This window comes from Balearica regulorum, chromosome 1 (assembly GCF_011004875.1).
Source record: "Balearica regulorum gibbericeps isolate bBalReg1 chromosome 1, bBalReg1.pri, whole genome shotgun sequence".
Classification (NCBI taxonomy): Eukaryota; Metazoa; Chordata; class Aves; order Gruiformes; family Gruidae; genus Balearica; species Balearica regulorum.
This window is the reverse complement of record NC_046184.1, coordinates 174,950,945-174,975,082: the sequence shown is the minus strand read 5'-3', so window position 1 is coordinate 174,975,082 and position 24,138 is coordinate 174,950,945. Positions and strand designations below refer to the sequence as shown.

The window sequence follows — 24,138 nt, the reverse complement described above, 5'->3', positions numbered from 1 at the left end:
CATGAAAGGCTGTGGCTGTAACATACTTTGGCATAATTGGGCCATGACTCAGAAAGGTGAACTTATCTGAGGGGTATGGCAACATCTTTAGCCTTCTCACTAGCATCCACACAGCATTTTGCTGTGACCCCACCTTCCATCACCCTTCATCCTCCCTGCAGCTGCACGTACACTTCCAGCATTTAATCTGGAAGAAATCAACAAATATACGTTGGGAAGGAACAGTCATATCACTTAATTTAAGCTCTCTGGGGAAATTTATTTTCTCTTCCTTTTTAGATGTGCAGATATACAACTGAATAAGAAAATATGTCCCCAGTCTCATTTCTTTATTTTATGTCTGTATTTGTTTAATTATATTTTGTTACACTTTACTATTTGCATTTCAGCAGTCCCCAGCAAGAAATAAACATTGGATGTTCTGGGTACTGTATATTGTTATTATCTCCTCTTTAAATGTACAAATACTTAAACACTGTATTTTTGTTTCAATAAATATTTATGGAGAAGTAAGAAAAACATATATATAATATTCAAAAGGAAATAAACCTAACTAGCAGTCCCTGGTGACAGCAATAGCAAATAGGCTTGTCTAACAGTTGCCTAAAATTGAGAATTACTGGTTAGGGGCTATCCATTTAACTTTAGTATGGATGGAAGACACAGATTCGCTTGTGTTTAGTGGGCAATTTTAAAGGATGACTCAGACTTCTAAAATGGAAGTAGTGTTAGGCTACAAGTTCCATCACCTAAGCTCTTCAGCACCTGCAAAACTTTTAGCGCATTTTGTTTTCAAATGTTAAAAGTGTTTAGAAATATTTGCTCACGTACCCAAAAGCACTGCCCCATGGCAAGGTCTAGGATCCTCCTTACCTTGACAAAGAGTCAAAAAGTCCTAGTGCCCATGCAGTACCCTAATCCTGTTCTACTTTAAACCAGGACAGGCTCTACAACCTCTTCTAGAGACACTGAAGGTCTATATCATGCAGATCCTCCGGATCCTGCACCTCACGCAACTGAATATACACCAGGGGATCACAGCACAGATATCTGCCATCATGTCCATGCACATTCATGTAGCCGTAGGCTGCTTGCCTACGTATGCATGTGACCATCATATCCCTAAAATGTAGGCAACCTCCAACACCACATGCGGCAGGTCATACATGCACCCCAGTCCCGTGACCTAATGAAGATGCACAGTTGTATTTCACAAGCAGACATATACCCTTTCTAGGAAAGGACACATCTGTATTTTCATCACGCATGACCCTGGGGAAAAAAGAACAGCATTTACAAAACCACTCACCTAGCCTTCAGCTAGGTTTCTGCTATTTTCGGTTCCAAAAGCACCTTAGTACTGGAGGTGGGGAATGGACTGTGGGCCAGATGATCTTTCTAGAAAGTTAGATCTGCTCTACTGCTAGCATAGCTGCAGCAAGAAGATGGTGATGGATCTTACTACTTCACTTACTTACCCTTTGAATCCACAACTCTGTACTGAAAGGGATGCAAAATTCATTCGGACCGAAGGAGAGCAAAGAGGAATTTACCCAGTGACAACAGTCCTTCTGACTCATGCACTAAACGCAGCATGGGTTTCAGGGAGTGCTTATGCAGTTCTTAGTGAAGTCACAAATGATACTGCAAGCAGGGACTATAGTACAGAATTTCCTTTTTCCACAAATCCCGTTAATGAGTTTGAACTCGTAGTCAAATACCTAAAACTCAGTCTGAAAGTATCAGTATCACAGTATCTAACTCATTTGTGGGTCTGGAGTAGCCTCCTCTCACCGGAATAACCACTGAATATGGAAACCATTTTAAATGGCGTTGATTAGAGAAACTTGCATTATTGTGCATAGGTTATTGTAATAGACTCTACTGTTTTAAAGAGAATACTTAACTTTTTCCTACATAGTGGGAAAATTAAACTAGCTATTTTTTTAAATATTTTTTTTTTCCGAATGTAGTCCTGACAGACATTAAATCGAGGGTGGGGGGTGGGGGAATGCCTTGACGGTATATGAAAGGATTCCCAGAGATCTGTGGAAACCGTGTGATTCAACGTGGGGACACAATGAAAAAAATCCAAAGGGACTTATGTCCCACCTGTTTATCCTGATAAGTGATTTGTCATGATGTGGAAGGTAAGCAGTAAGTACAAAAGCACAATGAGAGAAGGCATAAAGAAGTCTCTGGTTTCATTAGAACGTTGCCTTTTATTTTAGCTCTTCACCCCAGGTAAGATTAGGGTATTTTACTAAAAACACCAAATAAAAAATTAAAAAAAAAAAAAATTAATTTCATGTTTACTTTTTCTGTTAAACAAAACTGAAGGCATTCTTGGTAAATTAATCCTGGTCATTTATCCTGAAGTAGTGCAGCACTCTCATATTCAATCACAAGATTAGCTAACCTGTTGATGCTGAATGCTTTGCTCATTAGGTTTTTGTCTAGCGACATTGAGTGCACACATTTGTCAAAAAAATTACTGAGAAGTTTTCTGTACATGCATGCACAGCTAAAACATTACATACCTTGCTAACTGTATTTCTTCCTTTAAAAAAAAATCAATTTTCTACAGAGTGCAGCAGATCTGTTAGAAGAATGCTAACTATTGCAGAATTACCTTTGTTTATGATTTAAATATTTAAGATCCTAAGTCTCAGAATCACAAAAATCAATCACAAATGTGCTTTTTCAGACCAGGCAGACACAGCAACACTTAATTCTTAAATAGCAGTATTTTTTCATTATTAGATCCCAAAACATCACTAATGAACAGATCACATACTTTCCATAAACCAAGTCTGAAATGCCATAAGCTTTAATGTAACCTTGAAAGTGAGAAGGATTTGGCCCTACTCTGTCATAGCCTTTGCTGAACAGAATACAATCGATCTTATGTATTTGCAGGAATGTGCAGGGAAAAATATCGTGACAAATCCATTAGAAGTTAGCTGCACAGATGAGGCTTATCTGGAATGAGTACAATATGGCTGCATTATTTCCTGCACCATCATTTTGCTTCTGCATGCAACATACAACCATATTGTTGCAAAAGTTGCATCTGGGGAACACACGATCATTGAATTTGTGGACAAAGAAATTCTTCATTCTAATATGAAACACTAACATCTTGGCTCCAAGCTACATGCTAGTGTATACCTTAAATAATATTTGAATCTGGCTGTACTGTATACACAACAGACGTTGTGACTACCAAATAGGAAATCTGCAGAAAATTTGGTAATACCCTTTGAAGTCTACTCTTTGAAGACAGTACTTTAAGTGAAATGGCTTATTTATAAAAAGAAGTGCTTTTTGTGAATGCTTTTATGGAAGACACATTTCAAATAGCTTTAAATATCATTTCCACCTTGGCACTCCAGCAATTTAAAATAACTATTTATTAAAGAAATATTTCTCTGCTTAGTAAATGAGATAAAGTTAAACAGTAAGATACATTTCATTAGCCTGTAATAAAAAGAGCATTTAAGACAAACGTTGTTAAACACACCAATGTAATTTTCATCAAATTCTCTGCTGTGGTTTAATATACAATCTGTATTTTTATGTACTGTATCTGACAGCTTCTAAATTCATTCGTTTGCTGTGGTTCCTTTAAAACCTAAATTACTAGAAAGTTTCAGTAAATTAGTTGATCCAAATAATCTTATGAACTGATTAAGCTAGAATGGTTGTTTTAATTTAGACAAATCTGCAACTGGCTCTTCTCCATCCCTTTAAGCTGATCTACAGAAAGGCCTACCTGGATGTTAGTCAGAAGGGTCTCTATGGAGGACAATCCATCAGGGAATAGAAAAGGAGATGGAAAACCCGGAGGTAGTGGTTGCCCATGCCCAGTTAGAGAAAGTTTGTCAAGGCTGTCTCTTGCGGTTGGTGTGGAGAGCGGGGTCTCATCTGTATGTGATTGAAACAAAAATATAGAACAAGTTACGCTTGTCTGTTTTTATTAGACCTCAGTAATGGCTTCCCTAGTGGTTTCCAGAACATTTATTGCAAATTGGTTCCTGCTATCAGGAGAAAATGCTTTCTGCTGAATTTTCTTTAATGAAAAAGCTGTGGAGATACAACAAGATAACATTAATGAGTAACTTTATAAGCCTTTTAAATGCAGTCTCTAATGAGACTGAGTTTACAGTGCCATAGAATCTTTTTAAAACAAATATTATCTCACATATACTTGTGATAATATATTCAGGCTGACTTTATGGGCACCTTCCCAATTATCTCATTTTAGTTTGTGTTCTATTTGGATTGACAATAGGATATTTTCTAGCATGACATATATTTTGTATACGAGAAATATTTGAATATGAGGCTTCCCATACAATTAACCCTTCCCACTCTTAATGGTTTCATTTACAGCTCAGAAGATTCTGCAACACCAAGAAAAACTGCAGCTCCTCAATGCATTTTTAATCAAGAAAGTACACCTCATTCCCACAATTGAAACATGCTCTGAACAATACGTGAAATTAACAGCATGGTTACAATAACTGGCCTAATTTTTTTAAGCACGGACATCTTCTAACAATTAGTGCTAAACTCCTTAGTGGGATCTTCGTAACAATCAGATCTGATCAGTTCTGACATCACAACGGGAAAAAACTCCCACAGCTTGAAGACTTCTAAGATTAAAGTTTCCCAGATAATCTGTGAATGGATTATAAAATAAGTGAGAAGAAAAAAAGAAAGAGAAAAAAACCCCACAATTAGCAGAAACTTCAATACCCTATTTTTTTTTCTTTTGTTTTACTTCTTGAAACATTTTTAGACTACTGTTGATATGATACAGAAATTTAGGTCAATTTCTTTGCACCAGATGTTAATCTGAATTCTTCAAAAGGAAAACTATCTATGCATATATATAGATACATATATCTATACATACTCTTCTTACCAAGGGCTTAGTTAACTGACACATACTGATCTATCTCAATACAGTACAAAGACATCAGAATGTACTCTTGGTATTATGCAGATCTCTGCACAGCTATTTGACTACAGAAGAGTTTCTCAGACATACTCATTTCCATGTGGGTTTTGATCATTATAAGATACATATGTTTTGGTGTATTTTAATTTCTCTTTCGTTCTGCACTTTATTTAACTATAGTTTCAATAAATAGTTATACTGCTCTATCCTATCATGTACATTTTGAGTTGTATTACATGAAAGTTCTGATCCTAGTTGCCTAAAAAGAGCTCTCTCTTTGACTGGGTTGCAATATGTTCTTAAGCGGACATATTCAAGGACCAGAAAAACTGAAATCTGCAGCAACAAAGGGTTAGAGTGCAGACTTTGACAACCACAGGGCCAGAAAACTTTAACTCACAGTCCCTGTTCACTCCAACGGTCCCCATCCACTGTTACTCCAGAAGGAAGCAATCTCCGTCAACCATGTTCAGGTGCAGATTTCTCGCCCCATCTCCTCACCAGCTCTGTCGTGCTGACTAGCATTTACAGTGCTAGGATAAAAGCCTCACCCACTATGTCCATCCACAGAGACACCCAAACAAGCATTTGGACATCTGCTTCTCGGCTGGTCCCACTTAGCTCTTTCTATAGCCAGTGGAGAGAAGCAGACATCAGTTTGAGGTACTCATCCATCTGAACTACCACAGGCATCTACGCAGGACGAGCCAAATCTTCCTCCAGAAGTGTCTGTTGACTCTAAGAGAAGCCTAAGCTGACTAGCTCAGATGAAAAGATCTGCTCTTGGTGAGATCAGTCCTACTATGGAAGCAGATCTTCCTACTTCACTGTGGCTCAGGCTGAAAGTAGCCTACACAACAAATAAGATGCCGTTTCATGTCCCCTATTTGTCACAATTTGTTTTACAATTACTGCTTTCTCATAAAGTCATCATTCAAAATCTTACCAAGGCAAGCTTTGTGAAATGAACTGATGTTGACCAAGGAAAGCTTCAGCCCATTCAGTCACAAAAGATTTTTTCAGCTATATTTAAGTTTTCCACTCGTGTCACCAAGTGCTAGGAAAAACTTCACTATTTTCCTTACCTTACTGAGACTCAAAACAGGCTCTGAAAACTGTACTATGAGGATATATCCTCTGTCCTCATGCTACCCCACAGCAACATGGATATCTCTGTACTCATTTTGTAGCAACATACTAAATTTGGCCCTAAATCTGAATTGTTTCTTTCCTTCTCAACTTTTAAAATGTTACAGAAATACTCGCCACTTCATTAGAAAAAAATAAATTAGGTATTCCTGGCTATTGCAAACTAGCTTATGGTTCTCAGATCATCCTGCTAGTTCATCTTCTCAAATCCTATTCTAGCGTGAAAAATCATTACCAAATGCTTTTCTCCAAACTGCTGTCGGAATTGTTATGCTTTCATTAATCAAAAGAAACAACCCAAAACTTAAACAAAACTGGTTAGACCATAGATTGATAAACACTACACAATATTATTGAACAGCTGAAAACTTTTTTCCTCTGCTGCAAGTATGGCTTTCCCAAATGATTCCTACCCAACATTAAAAACCAGTAACAACCCCTCCCCGCCCCAAACTACAAAACCTCTCCTTTGTTATATCACTGAGTTTTTTGCCTAAAGACTTCTTTATATCAGTGATTCCAGTGAAGGTATTGGCTTTGCATGGTATAGCAAGAGTCTAATCACTAGTATGCATGGTGGAGCTGATTCATATAAATGAGAAAGTAAACTAAAAAAAGACATCATTTGCCTCTAGGTTTGTCACAGGAATGGATCAATAACCTCTCATACTTTCTAAGACAACTTGGAATTTTCTTACTAATATTTTAGGTCTCAAATTGTCGCAATATTTTAAAACAATAGATAAAACTGAGCCACTTAAAAATTCTGTAGGCCTTAATTCACTTAAAAACTACGCTCTTCCATGCAATTTCTGAGATACAGAAAGCTCCTAACACAGGTCTTGTCATAGAAATTAAGCAAGGGATTAAATTTTTTAGTGCATTACTACTTTAAAATCAAATATATGCTAAGTTTGCTGTACTGTGTGCATGCTCAAAACACGTTGCAAAGTTTGCAAAGATTTTCCTAACAATGTGTGGCATGGTTTTGCAATAGGCAAAGTAATTCAAAAAAGGTTAAAGTTATGCAGAATGGTATGAACTCAAAATAACATCCAAACTCTAATGTTATAATAAATAACAGAAACAAATTTACACTGAAGGGTAAGACTAGAGAGCTGAACTTACTATGAACTTATTTTAATGAAACGGCAACTCAGGAAAAAAAAAAGTCAGACTAATGTGACTTTGTTTTCTTGATGTCCCATGTGAAATAAACTTTGAGTGTGAGCATGTTTGAAACACAGCAAATGTACATATTATACACAGGAAGCATGGATATTTGTGGATGTGAGATAAGCGATGACTGAGGGAATCTTGAAAAAATGCATTTTTAAGAAAAACCACATTGTAAACACAGCCAATTAAAATATAACCACATATCTTAGTAGCAAAATAATACGACCGCTTGCAATTAAATCATTTTAAACTCTTCCATTCCTGCAGCCCTCTTTTCGCAATACGATGATATATATCTTTGCTTTCAAATGACCACTAACCTAACATCTTTTAAACTGTTGCAAAGGAACGACTAACGTTCCTCTTAACCTACTAGCAGAGCAATGCTGCAAAAGTGATGAGCCCTTGCTGGGAAACAGACGTTTGGCATTTTCAGTCTGAAGGCATCAAAGGAAGCATTCGAAAACAAGTCAGGGCAAGAGGGGAAAGAGGGTCGATCTACAACTCCATTGTCGGAGTTGGGAGCACAACGGTGTAAAGAAAAGGGAAAAAAAAAGAAAGAACAAGGCAGAACAAAGAAGTGTCCGGGCCTGCCTTGGCTTGTGCTGGGAACTGAGATGTTATAAATTAACAAATAAACAAGGATAGGACAAGCTGTTACCCAAGCCTCTACAGTATCTGAGCAGAGATGAATATGTGCCTTGACATATGAACTAAATCACCATAATAGACAAGTCTCTATGTGGCACGTATCTTTAAAATATTTGTAAATGATACATCCACTCCATCCATTGTTCCTAAATTCCCCAAATTCACCTGGTTTTGTTCAAACCAGATTTTATCTGTGAACAGCAGCTGGTTTGGGCCAAATACAACGAACATTTTTCACTGCACTTGGTTTGTTGCCATTCTATTTTATTCTTTCCCCAGATAACATGGAAACAGACATCCTGGAAGCTGTGACAGCTATTTAAACAATAATAGATGAATAGAGGTAGCCATTCTCTTGTCTTTGTTCCTAAAAGCAAGTCGGATAAGTTCAGACCGGTCACCAATCAAACTGGAGAATATTGATATTGCCAGGATTTGAAAGCAAGCGATAATAGCTGGCTCCAAAAACTACTATACAGATTACTGCCTTTCTGTAATCATTTAATGGTTTTTTGTAATGCATCTTGATGCTTTTTTGTTCTCTGTAAAATATTTCACATGTATTTGTTCCTAAAACAGGCTCATTCTTACCATTTGAATGATGAAAGAGGATCCTGTTTTCATTTTTTACTATCATAAATCTAGTGCATACATTTTTGTGGAAACAATCTATTACATTTGGCTTCATATGATTTTGGTTTATGTTGTCAAACACCCTTTACTGCAAAGTTTTATATTTCACCTTCCTCAAAGTTAGAGGTTTCAGGTGTGAGAAGCTCTTTTATTTTAACTAATCTGTAGTTGTTGATTTACATTAACACAAAAGAACAGAGGTCTCATGTCCTGAACTGAAATGTTTACCAACTTCCAGCAGGTTTTAAAATAAAATAATGAAAAAAAATATCCTCTTGCTCAATTCCCATATCATTTGGCTGTTTTATAGATCTGGTCATTTGAGATTCACCCTGCACATAACTAGGGGCAATGTGAGATGACTGTGAAGGATGTTACAAACTGTAAAAGGAATGTACTGAAATTAACTGATAGAAACATTTTTATTTTTTTTTCAATTTACATTTTAGTGTCTTTTTTTTATGCTAAAAAACAATTCTCCAGGACACCCAAATACTCTGAAATTAAAACATTTGCAACTGTGGCAGCTGGAGATAAGGGGAGAATATCAAATATTCAAATAGATTGACGACGTGGTTGTTGTTTCTGTAACATTTCAAAGAGTCTGGTGCTCTCACAGTTAACAGTACCATTGCAAATGCTGTCCTCCGAGTTCTGTTTCTTGGCTTGGTACATTTGCCTGAGGACTTTGAGAATAGTAACTCACCAATAATGAAATACAACGAAAGGATTAAAATCTTACATGGAAAGGACCACAGCTACTAAGAATATGTTTCTTGGATGTGCACATTGCACATGACGGCTTTATACCTGGTGCAGTCACATATATTTGTGCAAATAGGTCTTACAGAACTCATACATCTATATATCACTTCTACCATTATGGATCATTTCCGTAAGTGGCATGGCTTTAAAATATATGCACACTTTCACTTGACATAAAGGACTACACAAGAATAAGAGCACATAACAATCTAGTTTTATATGTCCACTTTGGAGGCAGGTTTAGATGCAGGACTTAACTGTCAACAGTAAGACTCCTATTTACTGACAGTTCTGTCTGATTTTAACCACTGAAAATACAATATTCTAACTTGATGCTTATCTTTTTTTGGAAAAGAGAGTTTCATTTAATACATTGCCAGTATTTCCTTAATCCTTTTAAAATAAATGCAGTCCCTACAGATCATTCTTCGCCGGCGCACAGGGTCACTGAGCATACTGCAGTTGGAGTTGTCTCCATAACAGCAAATTAGAGCCAGCCGGAGAATCACCCCTTAAACACAAGATTAGGGACCTCTCTTTCTGCCAGGTTCAGCGATATCCCTTCTATGCTGGTACCTTGTAAGCCGATTTATAGATAAACACGGAGGGGAAAAAAAGGAACGTATTGCTGGCTGGAATCTGGACGTGGGAGTTTGGAACCAGGGATGACTTGACAAGGAGACAGGGACTACTCAAGGAGTCAGGGAACGCTGAGTCGAGAAAATAGGAAAGAAGGACAGTCAAGGTGGCCGAACACTTTGGAAAGGGATAATAGAATTGGGATTAAGTGGTGAAGGAGGGGAGAAAGAGTGCCCAGGAGCAAGAAATTTATACTGACTCAGCAAGAAATAAACAAAACAGCCAAACTGTGGTTTTTTAACACAGCGTATTTTGTACAACTAACTATTGTAGTATTTCAAGAACTATGGTTCAATGCAAATGAACCTTATAGCTGTATATAGCAAGTATATAAAAATATGTTCTTTAAAGATCATGTGGTTTAGTTTTGTTAAAGAATTACTGGTACAATATGACTATATATGAATGGAAAAGTTGGCAAAATATATCCAAAAAGCAAAAAATGTAATTAGTGGTGATGATCCAGCTGTGAGGATTTCTTCAGGCTTTTTGGACTAGATCAAGTTGAGTTTATTCTTCATTTTACATGTCCCTAGGAGGGCCTCAGAGTCAATCAGCGCAACTTATCTAATTTTCGCTTTCAATAAAAGGATTATTTTAATAACCTTTATCTTATTTTGCAGCCTATTACTGATTAGGGCTGGGTCAAGCAGTATTTGCTGATTTATTTATTCTAGGGATTTCACAATATTTCAGAATAAATTATCATCATTCATATTTGTAAACAAATGTATTTTGCCATACAACTGAATGTTAAAATGCCAGTGATATTTCCACTTTGTGTACTTTGGCATCATAACACATAATGCACAAAACAAAATTATATGGTTTCTCTGTCCCCATAATAAAAATTATCCTGTTCACGTAATTTTTTAAAGTGCATACAATGGTCAGGAATAAAGAAGAAATTGGATAGTCAGAGATGATTCTCCATATATCTGACAATTATATAGTAGAAATATCTTGAACACCTGACGGTAACTTACATATTAATTAACCCTAAAGAAATATAAATTCCTAAAGATAAAATGATGGTGAGAAAGGTACATTCAATATTTTTATTGCATTTTTAAACAATATATTAGTATAAACACAAGGCACTTTATAATATTATAACCTGGAGTTCTTAATTATGATAACTATGTCCATTATTTCTTTTTTAAAGATCCTTATATGCTACTGGCAGGGATCGGATGCAGATTAAGGCCATCTGTGCTTTGGATGCTGAAAAAAGTATAAATGTATTTCATTGGTTCATGTCAAATGTCCCAATTAGTACTCTGCTAGCTCCACTCCATCAGCCAGGCAATACTGAGTGCTAAAAAGAATGTTTCTTGGCTTCGTAGCAATTCTATGAATGAGGACTGCTGATATGGATAAGTGTATATGTGGAGGGTTGTGTAAATGTGTCTCCGTATAGGTTCACAAGAATCATTCTAGGCTTTTTCTAAAGTCATGCTGAGGGGTGTCCATATTCATCTATGTAGTAAAGGGATATCTGGTTAGGAAATCAAAACCCACCATTCATGACACTAGCTATTTAATCTCCTTTACTGCGTTGGCTACAGGAGCTGGCTCCCTCACCTAGATTGCCTGATCGTACATCTAGCTTTCCTAAATGTATGCAGAATCAAAGATGAAGCCAAGTATTCTGAGTCTGAGCTAAATTCCTGATTAACATCAAACTTTAAATTAGGGACTGGACTTAAAGACTGCATAATTAATGTATTGTACACTAAACCTCACATTTTCAAAATTATGGACATAAATATGCACTTCTCATCTGATAAAAGCAACACACAAGGCAACACAGCCACAGTATGCATACTTATTTTTGTGCTGTCTGTTCCTCCCTATACTTTAACCGTCTCCTTATGGCTACTGCAAAACACAGAGAAAAAACATCACAGAATGTAACAAATACATTTTGCTAGATTTTATTGGATCATTTCAAGTGCCACATGGTTTGGCTTAATAATCTTCTGGACATGTTTCATGAAAATTGAAGAACATCTATTATTTTTGGATTTAAGGTTCTTTACAAAATAAGGAATATCAATAATATTAGCATTTTAGTCATTGTCAGCTGAAATAACAACATATGCTTTTTGTAAGCATAACAGTAGTAAGAAGGGAAGTCTTGATAACAGCGCGGTTGGTAACTTGTAATTCTCTGAAGATGAAGGTTTTATGGTAATACCTGGAACTGCATTGTATTCACACTGTTTTTCTTGGTCTGTGTTCAGTTAATAATTCTAATATTCATCCTTTTCAGGGAGGGGGGAAAAAAAAAAGTCAACATTTTCAAGAAGTCCCTATCTAGCCATGTTGCAATCATGGGAGACTAAGCATCAGTGCTCCTGCTGCCTTGTCACATGGCTCACGTTCTTGGTAATCTGCTGACAGCATGAACTGGATGCCCAAACAGAAAATGAATGGATGGTGATGTGTCTGTGCAACACTCGTCAGCTGTCAGTCATTCAGCAAGACGTAACCTGTCCCACACCTTCGTCCCCAGAGTGCTGGCAAGCAGATGAGGTTGACCAGGCATGCTTGGTACCTGGTGTAAAGAGGCAGCACAGAAGTCAGCAGTACTGCACTTCACAAATAAATATGTCAGAGAAGTTCAACAGAGAAGACAAAAGAGGTTTAAACACTTCACGTCTATGGTAGCTTATACCGGTAGTCTGCCCCAGCAGAAAAATCATCATCTGGCCAGAATTTCTAAACCTGGATCTACTGATAAATGTGAGCGTTTTGTTTAACTCAATAGTTGTACAGAATGCTGTCATGTTTCTTCTTAAAATAACATGAGAAAATTTCAGATTTAGATATATATATAATGTTCACTGACAGTTCTTTTTTCAGCAACCAAATACTTGTAAAACATGTACACTTATATTCACCTCACTTTCCTGTAAGATACTATCGATGCCCATGATTTTAACAACTTCTTTAATAAAATGTGTACTATCAATTACCTTTAATAGTCAGATTGACGATATATTAATTAGACCACTGAATGAGATGACCAGTCTAAAAATGCATAGCGAGGCAGAAACACACTAAAAGAACCTGTTCCCAAGCTTTCTCCATGCCAAAATTCCTACCCCGGATGTAGTAGTGCCTCACTCTCAGAGCCAAAAATGCCAATAAAATAAAAGAGAATAATAAAAAAAATACTCAGATCAACTCATCCAACACAACTGTACGGCTATATTTGGCAATAGGTTCAGGAATTCTTGAATACGGAAGGAAAAGCTACGAATGCGTTGGAAATGCAGGGGAAGAAGCCATGCTTTGAAAAGAAAGTACCTAGGGGACTGTGTCGGTCAAGCCTTGCAAGTCATGCTTCCCAGAGGTTAAGGTAATGGGTGTTCCATCATCAACAGTTCAGTAACATCTACTCTTTGCTTAAGTACCCAAATACACACTTACTTTTTACAGAAACATGTGATCTAGTAACTCCAAGATCTTAACTCTTCTCATAGCTACTACAGTAATTGTTACAGAAAACGAAAGGATGTGAAGCATCCCATTTTGACAAAGTCTCACCAGGAAGGGTAAAAAATGAATGGGCTCTTTTAGTATCATGAAGCAATATAACATAGAGGCTTCCTTAGTTTTGGGGCTAAAACCCCCCACATTTGCATAAGAGACTATCAATTATATTTAACTCACTTTTTAAAATGATTTCACAATAAATTTTTTTTACAAATATAATAGACATCCTTAATGTGTCTATCTATGGAACGGTTCCAGTACTCAGATGCAAATGTTGTAGACAATAATTGATGTACATATTTTGGATTATATGGTTATGATATCCTAATAGAAATTTGGCCGTCTGCCTATGGGAGTTCAATACGAGTTTGATAGTTTATAGCATCAGAAACAGTCCTTTACAATATTATAGCCACATTTCTCAACCCATTGCCTATAGATTATATCCTAATATCTGATTTTCACAGAAATCCATAATAATAAACAAACCAAAATCCCTAAACCACAGAGTGCTCAGAAACAAAATTCAGAATGAAAAGGCAAGCATTTTTACATCTGATATGATTCCTCTTGCAATTCATTCATCAAACATCTGCAACAAGCTGCCAGAATGTGTCCATTAGTGAGATTTCTATGGCATTCACTAGCTTCATGCTCACTGATAGAATAATGTAGAAGTTTTACCTCTAATGTTTTCTGCTCCATTTGAGGCATCCACTTTAAAGTGAGCTTGCGCTTACTGCTTTTATTGTTGAAAATACAGCCATGATTTGGTCTGCATGTATCTTCATGTCTTGGAATATGTAATTCATGCTAATATATCAGAACACGTATAACAAAAGACCAAAAAATATCTTTTATGTATTTATACATTATGGGTCACATTCAGCACTGATTTAAGAAGATAAAATATAGTTTGGAGTCGTCACGTAACCTGGATCCGTTTGGTTTACGTTAAATACAGAAAATTAAAGTAGTTCACACAGCAAACGTCATATACTTGCTGGTAAATTAAAATCTTTCCCAGGATCCAGTTTAAAACTTTCATGCAAATTAAATATTGCATTCAGCCTTTTATCTATATTATATCATAATATCAAGGAATTATCTATCGTCGTAACTCCACTACAGGGACCGATTTTTTTACTAATTCTGTTTCACATCAAAATTTCTGTAAACGTTTCAATGTTTATGCCAATAACGTAACTGAAAAAATTATTTATTTCATTCCTTAAGCAATTATAAGTTCTATGTAATAGAAGCAAAACACAAATCCTAAGAGTGCTTCGAATGCTCTCTACTACTTTATGATTATTTATGTATACGATAACTGTACATAAAGAAGAATCATAACAGAAACGAGAAACATAAACGGGCATCAAAAGATCTTAACCATTACGATACTGTGAAAACAGTTACTGGCTAAACAAATGGAAAGAAATTGCACAAGCTTTATTATCTTAACCTGATGAGCTCATTATAACTTTAAGGATAATACTTTTATTCAGTATCCTGATAGTAGGTTGGCTTTTAGCCCAGGTAGTAAAAGAGCAAGAGCTGTGGGGTGGAAATGGCCACCCTGCATGGTTTTGCGAACTGCTGCACCCAGAGGACTGAGCTGAGCAAGTCACAGCAACCCCAGTGATATTTTTTTCGGGTTTTGAAAAGAAGTCAGTGCTACTGATGAAGTAGCAAATTTTAGGACAATTCAACAAGTTCAAAACCTAACATCTAAATTCTTCTTTAACTATTATTTTCAGAATCACTGTCCTTTGTCTTCTCTTTGTCCTAGCTTTTCTGTAACTCAGCATATTCTACTCTTTCCTACAGTCTTTTCCTTACTTCTCAAACATTTTTCTCAGTAACACTTATTGTTTCTGAAGTTTCTTTGTTTCAGTAGTTTCTTCCCCTTCCAAGATATGAAGAAATTAATCTGCTTGTTGAAATTTCAAGTCTAACTAAAGACCAGAGAAGGAAACATATAGTTAGAGTAAAGGAAAAGATTGTGACAGAAATCTGAAGGGACAGATCAGACTAAATAATCTCCTTATTTGCAAAATAAAACAGATCTTGACTTCTTTTCTGCTTACTCATTTTCACATATAAAACTGTGAAAACAAGATCTAAATCATTATCAGAACAGATAAGAAAGTGGGAAGTAAGGTCTTTTAGAAATAAATCTTTCATTTCTGCTCTATTTTCCTATATTTTGGTATAACCATAAGTGGAGTGGTCCTGATCTGACTTTTTTTTTTTAAGTATAAATAATTCAAGGCACTACAGTTATATTTACATGAGAATGTGTAGGAAGGTTCAACATTAGGTCCAGTGGTTTGAAATATAATAAGCATTTTACTATGCTACTTTGCTATCACTTTGGTCTATAAAAGAAGACACCATTATGTAGCACCACACCATTTTCAGTGCAGAAAATAAATGAAGATTTGTTGAATACAAAAGCAACAGACATCTTAGATGTCAAAACAGAGGAGCTTCAGCTGGCACAGACCTTTTGGGTTTCATAGAGGAAATAAAGTTGAGTCAGTGACCTAATCCCATGCTTAATCTCAATCTGCCAAAAGATTAGGAGTACAGAAGCCATTTCTGAATCCAGAGTTGTGCTGTGTTGCCTCACAAATCTTACACAACGTATTAAATTTATGTTTGTTCAGGTTAAGAACGGGAGGGAAACAACAAAACAAAACAAGAGAACACATTCAGAGAAACTTTGCTTTAACCCTATCACTATTTTTGGCTGTTCTGTCTTTGTACAGCATTAAGGGTGGTATTGTACAGTCCCATTACACAGCAGATGTTAAATGCAAAGTAAAATAGTCAGTTGTAAATGATTGATGATCCTCTTTACTATTTCAAAATAAGCCCTGATTATTTATATAGTTTTGGACGCTGCTTGAAAGCATCATATTAAACCTAAACAATTGATCCATTTTTCAATGGCTTTTGTGTGTAATGTATTATGTATGTTTTTACATTCTTCTGTGTAAAAGGCCCTGGTGTAAAAGCAATGTTTAGAGTTTTGAGCGCTCCGCCCAGTCCATATGGTAGGTTTGCTCTGTGTGCAAGACCTACCTTTTTCCACCAGGTCCATATGGCAGGCTTAAGCTAGCCAGGGCCTTCTATCCTCCGCAGGGGCCATATGGCCAAGAGAGCTCGGTGAACACTCATTTACCTTATATTAATACTTTACGTGTGTCTAGCACATACACATACATACAGACAGGTATACAGTGATCAGATTGGGTAGAAAAGACTTAGCTCCTGAAAATACCTTAGCCACATAATCAATACACCTATGGCAATTTGATATGAGATGTGGATTCTGGTTTTTCCGTTTTATAAAAAACATGAAAACTCAAATGAATAATTTATCAAATTATTTGATAAACTCATCTGACAGTTTTAAACATTTTGACAGAGTATTATTTAATTATGCTAACAGACTGGTAGACATGATTATAGACAACAGTTCAGTATTAGTTTTTAATATTACCTTACAGGAACAGAACCAAATCCCTTGAATCCATGGACTACCTGAGCCTGCGTACTATAGGCAGTGAAAATATTGGTTTAAAGATTCATCTCTATGCTGCTCTACTAATAGCAGGTTACTGCTCTCTTAATACATTTAAACAAACTGGCAATAAACCAGGGAAATGACAATTCAATATAGACAGTAAACTATATGCAGAGAGATGATAACTATTTACAAGTCACATGTAAATAAGTTAGTATTTCCTGCAGTCACAATATCTCTACCCTTACTACCAGAGTAAAAGGAAGAGAGTATGATCTAAGAGCCGTAGTATCTTCCTTCTACTGTCTGTAAATTTCCTGTACTCATAGAACTAGATGCAGGGCTACAACATGAGTAAAACAGTTGCACTGGGTTGGATGATTAAGGACATGGATTTAAAGTCAACAAAAAAAAAAAAAAAGGATGGCAACTTTAAATTGTAATCCATATTTTCCAAGTAATTACTCTAAAATTGATACATTGTTATAGCATTTACAACTCAATCCAAAGCTTTGCTGTAATTCTGAAGTAATTTAGGAACCCTCAGCATTTTATTTATACAGGAAAGATGGAAGCAATTTGTAACATATTTATGAAAGTTTTATTGCACCTACAAGCTGATTTAAGAAATGGAACAATATACCGCAGTAGTAGAAATTTTACAAACAACTTTTACTTATTTGAAACTCAGAACATTATGAAATGTAAAAAATATATTGGTTTTATTCATAGGATTTATAGTGCTTTCATCTGGTTTCCTCTTGTTTCAGTTCATGTAAATAACCCCTATGTTGTCACATGAATATTCAAATATCTCAAAGAACTATCAGTGTTGAAAATAAATAGCATAAAGAATTCAGAACAAGTATTCATGTACATGATCTCATAGTTTATTTTTGTATATAGCATTTGTGGTTTGTTCTGCAAACAATCAATAAAATATAGAAGAGTTTTCCACAAGGAATATTTCTCCTTTCAAAAGAGCCAAATAATAATAAGCATGTTAAGAAGCCATAAGTATTTTATTAAAGATTAAAAAAGTCTAACTACTATGCTCATGCCTCTTACTCCTATCCTTCTGCTTTTGATCATAGCCAAATACAGCTAAATCAATTGGAGAGAAAAAGCTTTACTAATTTCAGGGGTTAAGAAACACGACCCCAAACTCTTTGCCTCTAACTTTCATTGTAGGAAAGGTATTGTGTGTATATATATGTAGTATTCATTTATCGCCTTCGTTTCACTTGTTGTTCTTTGATATATTCTCTATATATTGCCTTTTGTGTGTTCTGCTTCTTTTTCCAATTTACAATGTATAGGCACAAACTTTTAATTCCAGATTTTGGAAGGATTTGTCTATCTGCATAATTGCTCATAAAAACACACATACAGAGATCACTTTGTGATGAGAAGGGTTTACAGAGTGCCTAAAAGAGATGAAGAGTAGAATCCCTCTGCCTAGGTTATCCAGTCTGCAGGGAAGCAGCACCCTCTCAATAAGGGCCTACATTCTCCATACAACCAAGAAGAGAAGGTAGGTGGCTCTCAGATGCAGCTGATAGACAGTGTCTAAACCTTAGCGGCCAGATTCTCCCCCTTGAGGCTTTTACATGCACCTTCCTCAGTTCATGAATCATGCAAAGAACTAACAGGACTATTTGAGAAGCCTGTGTTTCAACAGCTTAGATCCCACTGTATCACTTGGAACAGAATGAAAAGGCAGATACCTAGGTAGATCCATCGCTCGATCAAATAAATACTTATTTGTTTAATACAATTTAGAGATGGAGAATCTAGTTATAACTAAAATTATGAATACACTGTTAAGATCCTTGTCATGTTAGTATAGCCCACAATTGCAAACACATTCTTATAAAAGTAGAAACTGCAGTTTTATGCTTTGTACTTTCTCACCGAGTCAGTCATTTTCTCTTTTGGGAGAACACGTTACATTAATTGAGCATCTCAAGTAAATTCTTTATACATACATCCAAAGAAAGAAAAGATATGAACTTGACTTCATAAATATCATTTGGTGGGATTTTGTTGAAGTTCAGATGTATAGATTTGTATTTTAAATCCTCTGAAGGTTACAGGGTGAAACTTTCCAACAATATCTCCAAGTCTTCAGGGACCAAATCCCATTATGTGGAGTTCAGTGAAGAGGGTAAACACTACCATAAAGAAATACAAATTGCACATATTTCCCATTTAGCCAGTGTCACAAAAGTTCACCATTTAGAATTCTAACCAGTTAGGACTTATTCTTGGAGGTCAAGTACCTTGTGAACCTTGTCATCTCACTGATGACATCATATCCCATCCATCAATTCTTTCAGGAGCACACTTGCCATCTGCTCAGCACGCTATAATAACTTATTAGACATATTCACAGGGTAACAATCTGTACAATGACACTGTTATCTTAATGCTGGCACATAGAGAGATAGCAGCCATCGTTTCCCTGTCACAGCACAATTATTCTACCTTCCAACTTTAAAAAAGAAGTTACTTGGACATTTTAACTTCTTATTTTAACTTCTTATTAAATCACACGGAAACAATGAATTCTCATCAGAAATATATTTTTGGCTTTGTGGTGTTTTTTGACCATGAACTGGTAAATTAAGGCTACAGCGCACAGGACTAAGTTCAGTTTGATATAACAAATTTGCACCTTGAAAGTTTTGGCAGTCATGTTCATTTTTAGAGTGCAGAATAAAAAAATAAAAACCATACAATACGATCACATGCATACACATAGCACTGAAATCCAACTTATTCTTTGCAAACATATTAATTTTCTAGAATTGATACTTCTTATTATTTCTCTACCTGTCTTAAACATCTCTTCTTTCTAACAGCGATTACTAGGTGGAAATAAAATATGAAGCCAAAGTGCTCATATTAAGCCTTGAGACTTTTTGGAATCTAAAAGCAATGTGAATTTTCATAGATGCCTATATATTTTTGCAGCTTTTGTAAAGCGTGTTAATATCGAGCATAGTTAGCACAGCTGCTGTCACAGCGCTTATGACTTAATAAAAGTCCACTATAACTCTCCCTTGACCTCAAAAAATATTTTCAGAAAAAGGGCAATATTTATTTTGCATTACACAGAATTCATCCTGTGTTCCTTCCTTTGGCTCGTCTTTTATTCCAGCTTACACTGTGATCAACATTGTACTAAAATAAAGTCAAGTACAACAGCCGCTCTCTGCCCATCAAAACTCACAGACGTCTGCCAAGCACTTGTAACAGCTGGTGTTACATTAATTAGTTTAAACTATTTATTTCATCCATCTCCAGAGCAGATTGAGCAAAAACATTAGAGATTATTCTAGCATCTGTAAGTGCCCTGCAAACATTAACCAACCAAAGTTAGAATATTAGTCATTAACTTATAGTATATGTGATTTAAGATTCTATACACTTATTGTAAATAAAAAAGAATATTCTGCAGTTTAGCACAGCTCTAGTAAGTTTTCTTTGATTGTCTTTTTAAAAGTCTGAGTTTTAAACTTATATAAGACTTTGTGCCCATAAAGTTTCTTTTTAAAAAAAAAAATTATTACTAGAAAGCTATTATAATTCCTGGCAGCATGGACCATTAAGCAATATATGACAGGGACTGGGTGACTCAGTGGATTAGTCAGAGGTTTTATGTCCACTGTTGGAATCCAGCCCTAAATACGGTGATCAAAACAGTGTTATCAAACGGTTGTAAAAATCTCAATTAAAATCACTCCTATAGCCTCTACTAAGTTTTTAGTGGACAACATAATAGATCTTTCACTATTGACAGAGTTCTCACAACTATGTTTTTTCTTTTAAGAGGCTGAAAATAGATGCTGGCAAAAGAATGTTGATTAGAAGAGGTCCTAATGCCACATTCCCCACTCAAATGGCTCAGAAACAGAAGCCAACGCAAGGATGGCAGGAGTAGGCTCACAGCCACTGTCCATGGGCTCGCCTCCATCAAAAATAAAACGCTTCCAACATTGCTCAATGAAATACTTAATGTGAGAATACTTATTTTTAGTGCCTAGGGCTCAGAAAGGAAATCAAAATCCTGTGCAAATGCTTGAAAGGTAACTCCTTCCTCAAAGAACTCGGCTGTAAATAAGCACAGAGGGAAACAGAGGCGCAAAGAGGTGAAGTGCTTTGCCCAGAGTCACGCACCAGGGCATTGGCAAAGCCTGAAACGCGATCAAAGTCTCCCGACTCTCACCTAGCTCAGAAACGTTGCTCCATGAGGATTCCCAAAACAACATCAAAATCCAAGAGCTCGCTTGCAGAATAAAAAAGGAATTAAGCAGGTTTATCAATATACGAAGTTTAGTAGAATCAGACCCTTATACGATAATGTCTTCAAGCCTGACTAGATTATCTTTTTTTTTTCAGTATTATGCCATGTAAATAATAATAATAATAATAATGAAGTTAAATTAGCATCAGATTTAATTAAATGCAGCTAAAATAATAATCAAATGTATCAGTTTAGAAAGCCATACATATCCTAGAAATATTTGTAATTACAAACAAAATTAATTGACAGATCGAGTTTCACTATATGAACAGTAAAGTGAGCAAAGCAACCTGACAATTACATGTAGCTAAAATACAGATCCTGATCCTGTGCTATTCCAGTCCTTTAAAGCTCTGACTGACTTCTTATGGCTTGCTATGGCCAGGTAGAAATGAGTGTAAGTGATGGAAAATGAAGAAAAAACTACCAGCTATTTTCACTTTTCAACCCTGTACCATCTCTGGCAAACATGATTTTTTTCTCTTTGCTTTATTCATTTTACATCTCTTTTTCTCTCTCTACATATATGTACATGAATATATATAATATACGTATGTGTATGTGTGTATGCACGCATGTATGTATCTATGTATGTATTACAGCAATTTTTTTCTGCCCACTGCACAGTGATTCCTCTTACTTACTGCACCAGCCAAAAAGGCAGGCCACAGTTAATGCCAAACTTGCTCCAGACCGCGCAAGAGAAAGTGCCAAAGCATATATAAGAATGGCCTCCTCAAACAATACTAATAGCTCTTTTTCATGCTCACTCTTTATTGGCCTCGACAGACAGCAAGAGCCAGACACTCTTTTCTATTCTTAGGTACCCAGAATTTATAACATGCTACATCTGCCACATATCTGTTAGGTTACATGGGTGCTGCTATTCAATTATCCATTTTTATTTTTATTTTTAGTACAAGGACCGTTATTGAAATAACTTGTTGGACAGCCTGTTCTTAAAAGACAAAAAACATGACAATCACGACACTTCTGATCAGATGAGACAGGGTCCTGACTTAAATCCTCTCTCAAAAACAAATTATACATCCCCAGTTCATCCTACTTCTAAACCATAATTTTTTAAAAAAAAGTATACTGAATCTCGCCACAGAACACAGAACATTTGATTGTTTAACTAATGCCTTATAATTGATTCATTATAAAAAAGCCTGGTTTAACCAGGGTTCTTAACTAATACTGACCACCAGGTTCTGTTTTCATTTACACCATAATTAGTGCGTAAACAAAGGCAGCAGGGGCCCTCGCAGAGATCTTCTGCTCAACGCCCTCTTCAAATTCACGTCTACATTGCGTTTAGAAACTCCGTCTCTCTAATACATTTCTTGCGTGCCCATTTTTTTTAGTTAGCATTGCGTGCTCAATTTTTAATTTCGAAACCCAACCCCAAGGGAGTCGTGTACATTCAACAGAAAAGTGTTAACATGTTCCCAGTTCAATATTCTGCTTTACCTCTTGCAGTGATCAGTTTAAACGTACGAAAGCTCCTGGCCAATTTAGATATTTCTTTTTTGCCCTCCCTCTATTTCTTTTTCCTTGTAAAAATCCTCTTTATGCAACAGGAAAGTTAATTGCTAAACTTTGTTACAGAACCCTTTGTTCTTGCTGAAGTCACTTTGCTTGTGTCTCCTACTGTAAGGACACCAAATCCTAAAAGCTGGCAAGAATGCATATGTTTATTTCACCATTGCTCTGCAATTACTGAATGCCACTTAATTATAGCAACAGATGCTCGAGTGTAGGAACCAGAAAAATCAAACGCCTCATTTCCAGGTTATTTTTTTCCATTGCTTCTGCCAACAGCAGATGTGTGAGCCCCTTGTGCTCTGGCGTAAATACTTATCAAATCCTAACAGGTCACCTATGTCACAAACAACATTTCAGATGCAACTGTTTCACCTGATAATAGGCTCTGAAAATAAAACTGTGAGCTGTAAATACAATGTATTCGGAATGAAATGCCATAATGTGAAATTGCTTTTTCTCCAGCTACAACAGAAGTCCTTGACAGTTTTTGGCAGTGATAAATCACCCTCCCATTAATTGTCTCCTCTCTCATTGTGAGGTGAGCTGCTAAAAGGGGCAGTCAACAAAAATGACTTAAAGGACAAATTTTGGCAAAAAGACAATGAAGAAATCTGTCATTGCTAAGCCTCCAGTAAACTGTCATGAAACAATCAAAATATATGTAGCTGAAGTGTTTATGTCTTTGTTAGAAAGGTTAAAGGATGATAAGTTTATAGTTAAAACAGGAAGCTCAGAGGAACCGAAGTTGCAGGCCCTTGAGACACCATTTCTCCCCGCGTTCTTTAAAATTGCATGCAAATCCTATTAGGGCTCCAGTTTACACAGTATTTGCTGGGCTCACCGACCTTATTTTCTGACTCTTCTGCCCCCTCACCCCAGACAACAGAAAGTCCCTGTGAAGGCACAGTGCCGGCTACAGTAATTCTTGCCCCCAGTTTGAAGAGCCTTCCTTTTCAGTGATTTAAGCCAGAGAAGACGACACTTAGCACCTCACAGAAGCTGACCCTTCCTTCTAACCCCTCCATCTCCTGCTGCTAATCACACAGCCCTCTCATCGCGTGGTTTCCATACATTGAGAAGCAGCCTTTGCTGCCTGAAGAACAGGCGACGTTACCAGCGCCCACTCGCGGACCCAACACCGAGGCACGTGAAACGACGTCAGCTACGTTCTCCTCAGAAATTACACTCACCAACCACTCATTTCACCTAGCCTGGCTCCGTTTTGCAATTAACTCTGCCCCGTTGCAACTTTTCTATGGA

The 24,138-nt window shown here is 36.3% G+C and overlaps 1 protein-coding gene across 8 annotated transcripts in view; it reads right to left on the bottom strand.

Annotated features, from left to right (window-relative positions):
- Positions 1-24,138, bottom strand: part of DACH1 (dachshund family transcription factor 1) — a 368,257-nt gene that overhangs the window by 47,950 nt on the left and 296,169 nt on the right. For all 8 annotated transcript variants that reach the window (XM_075741715.1, XM_075741717.1, XM_075741716.1 and 5 more), the window contains one exon: positions 3,776-3,927. In XM_075741715.1, the coding sequence (XP_075597830.1) occupies positions 3,776-3,927 (152 nt within the window). The remainder of the gene's footprint in view (positions 1-3,775; positions 3,928-24,138) is intronic.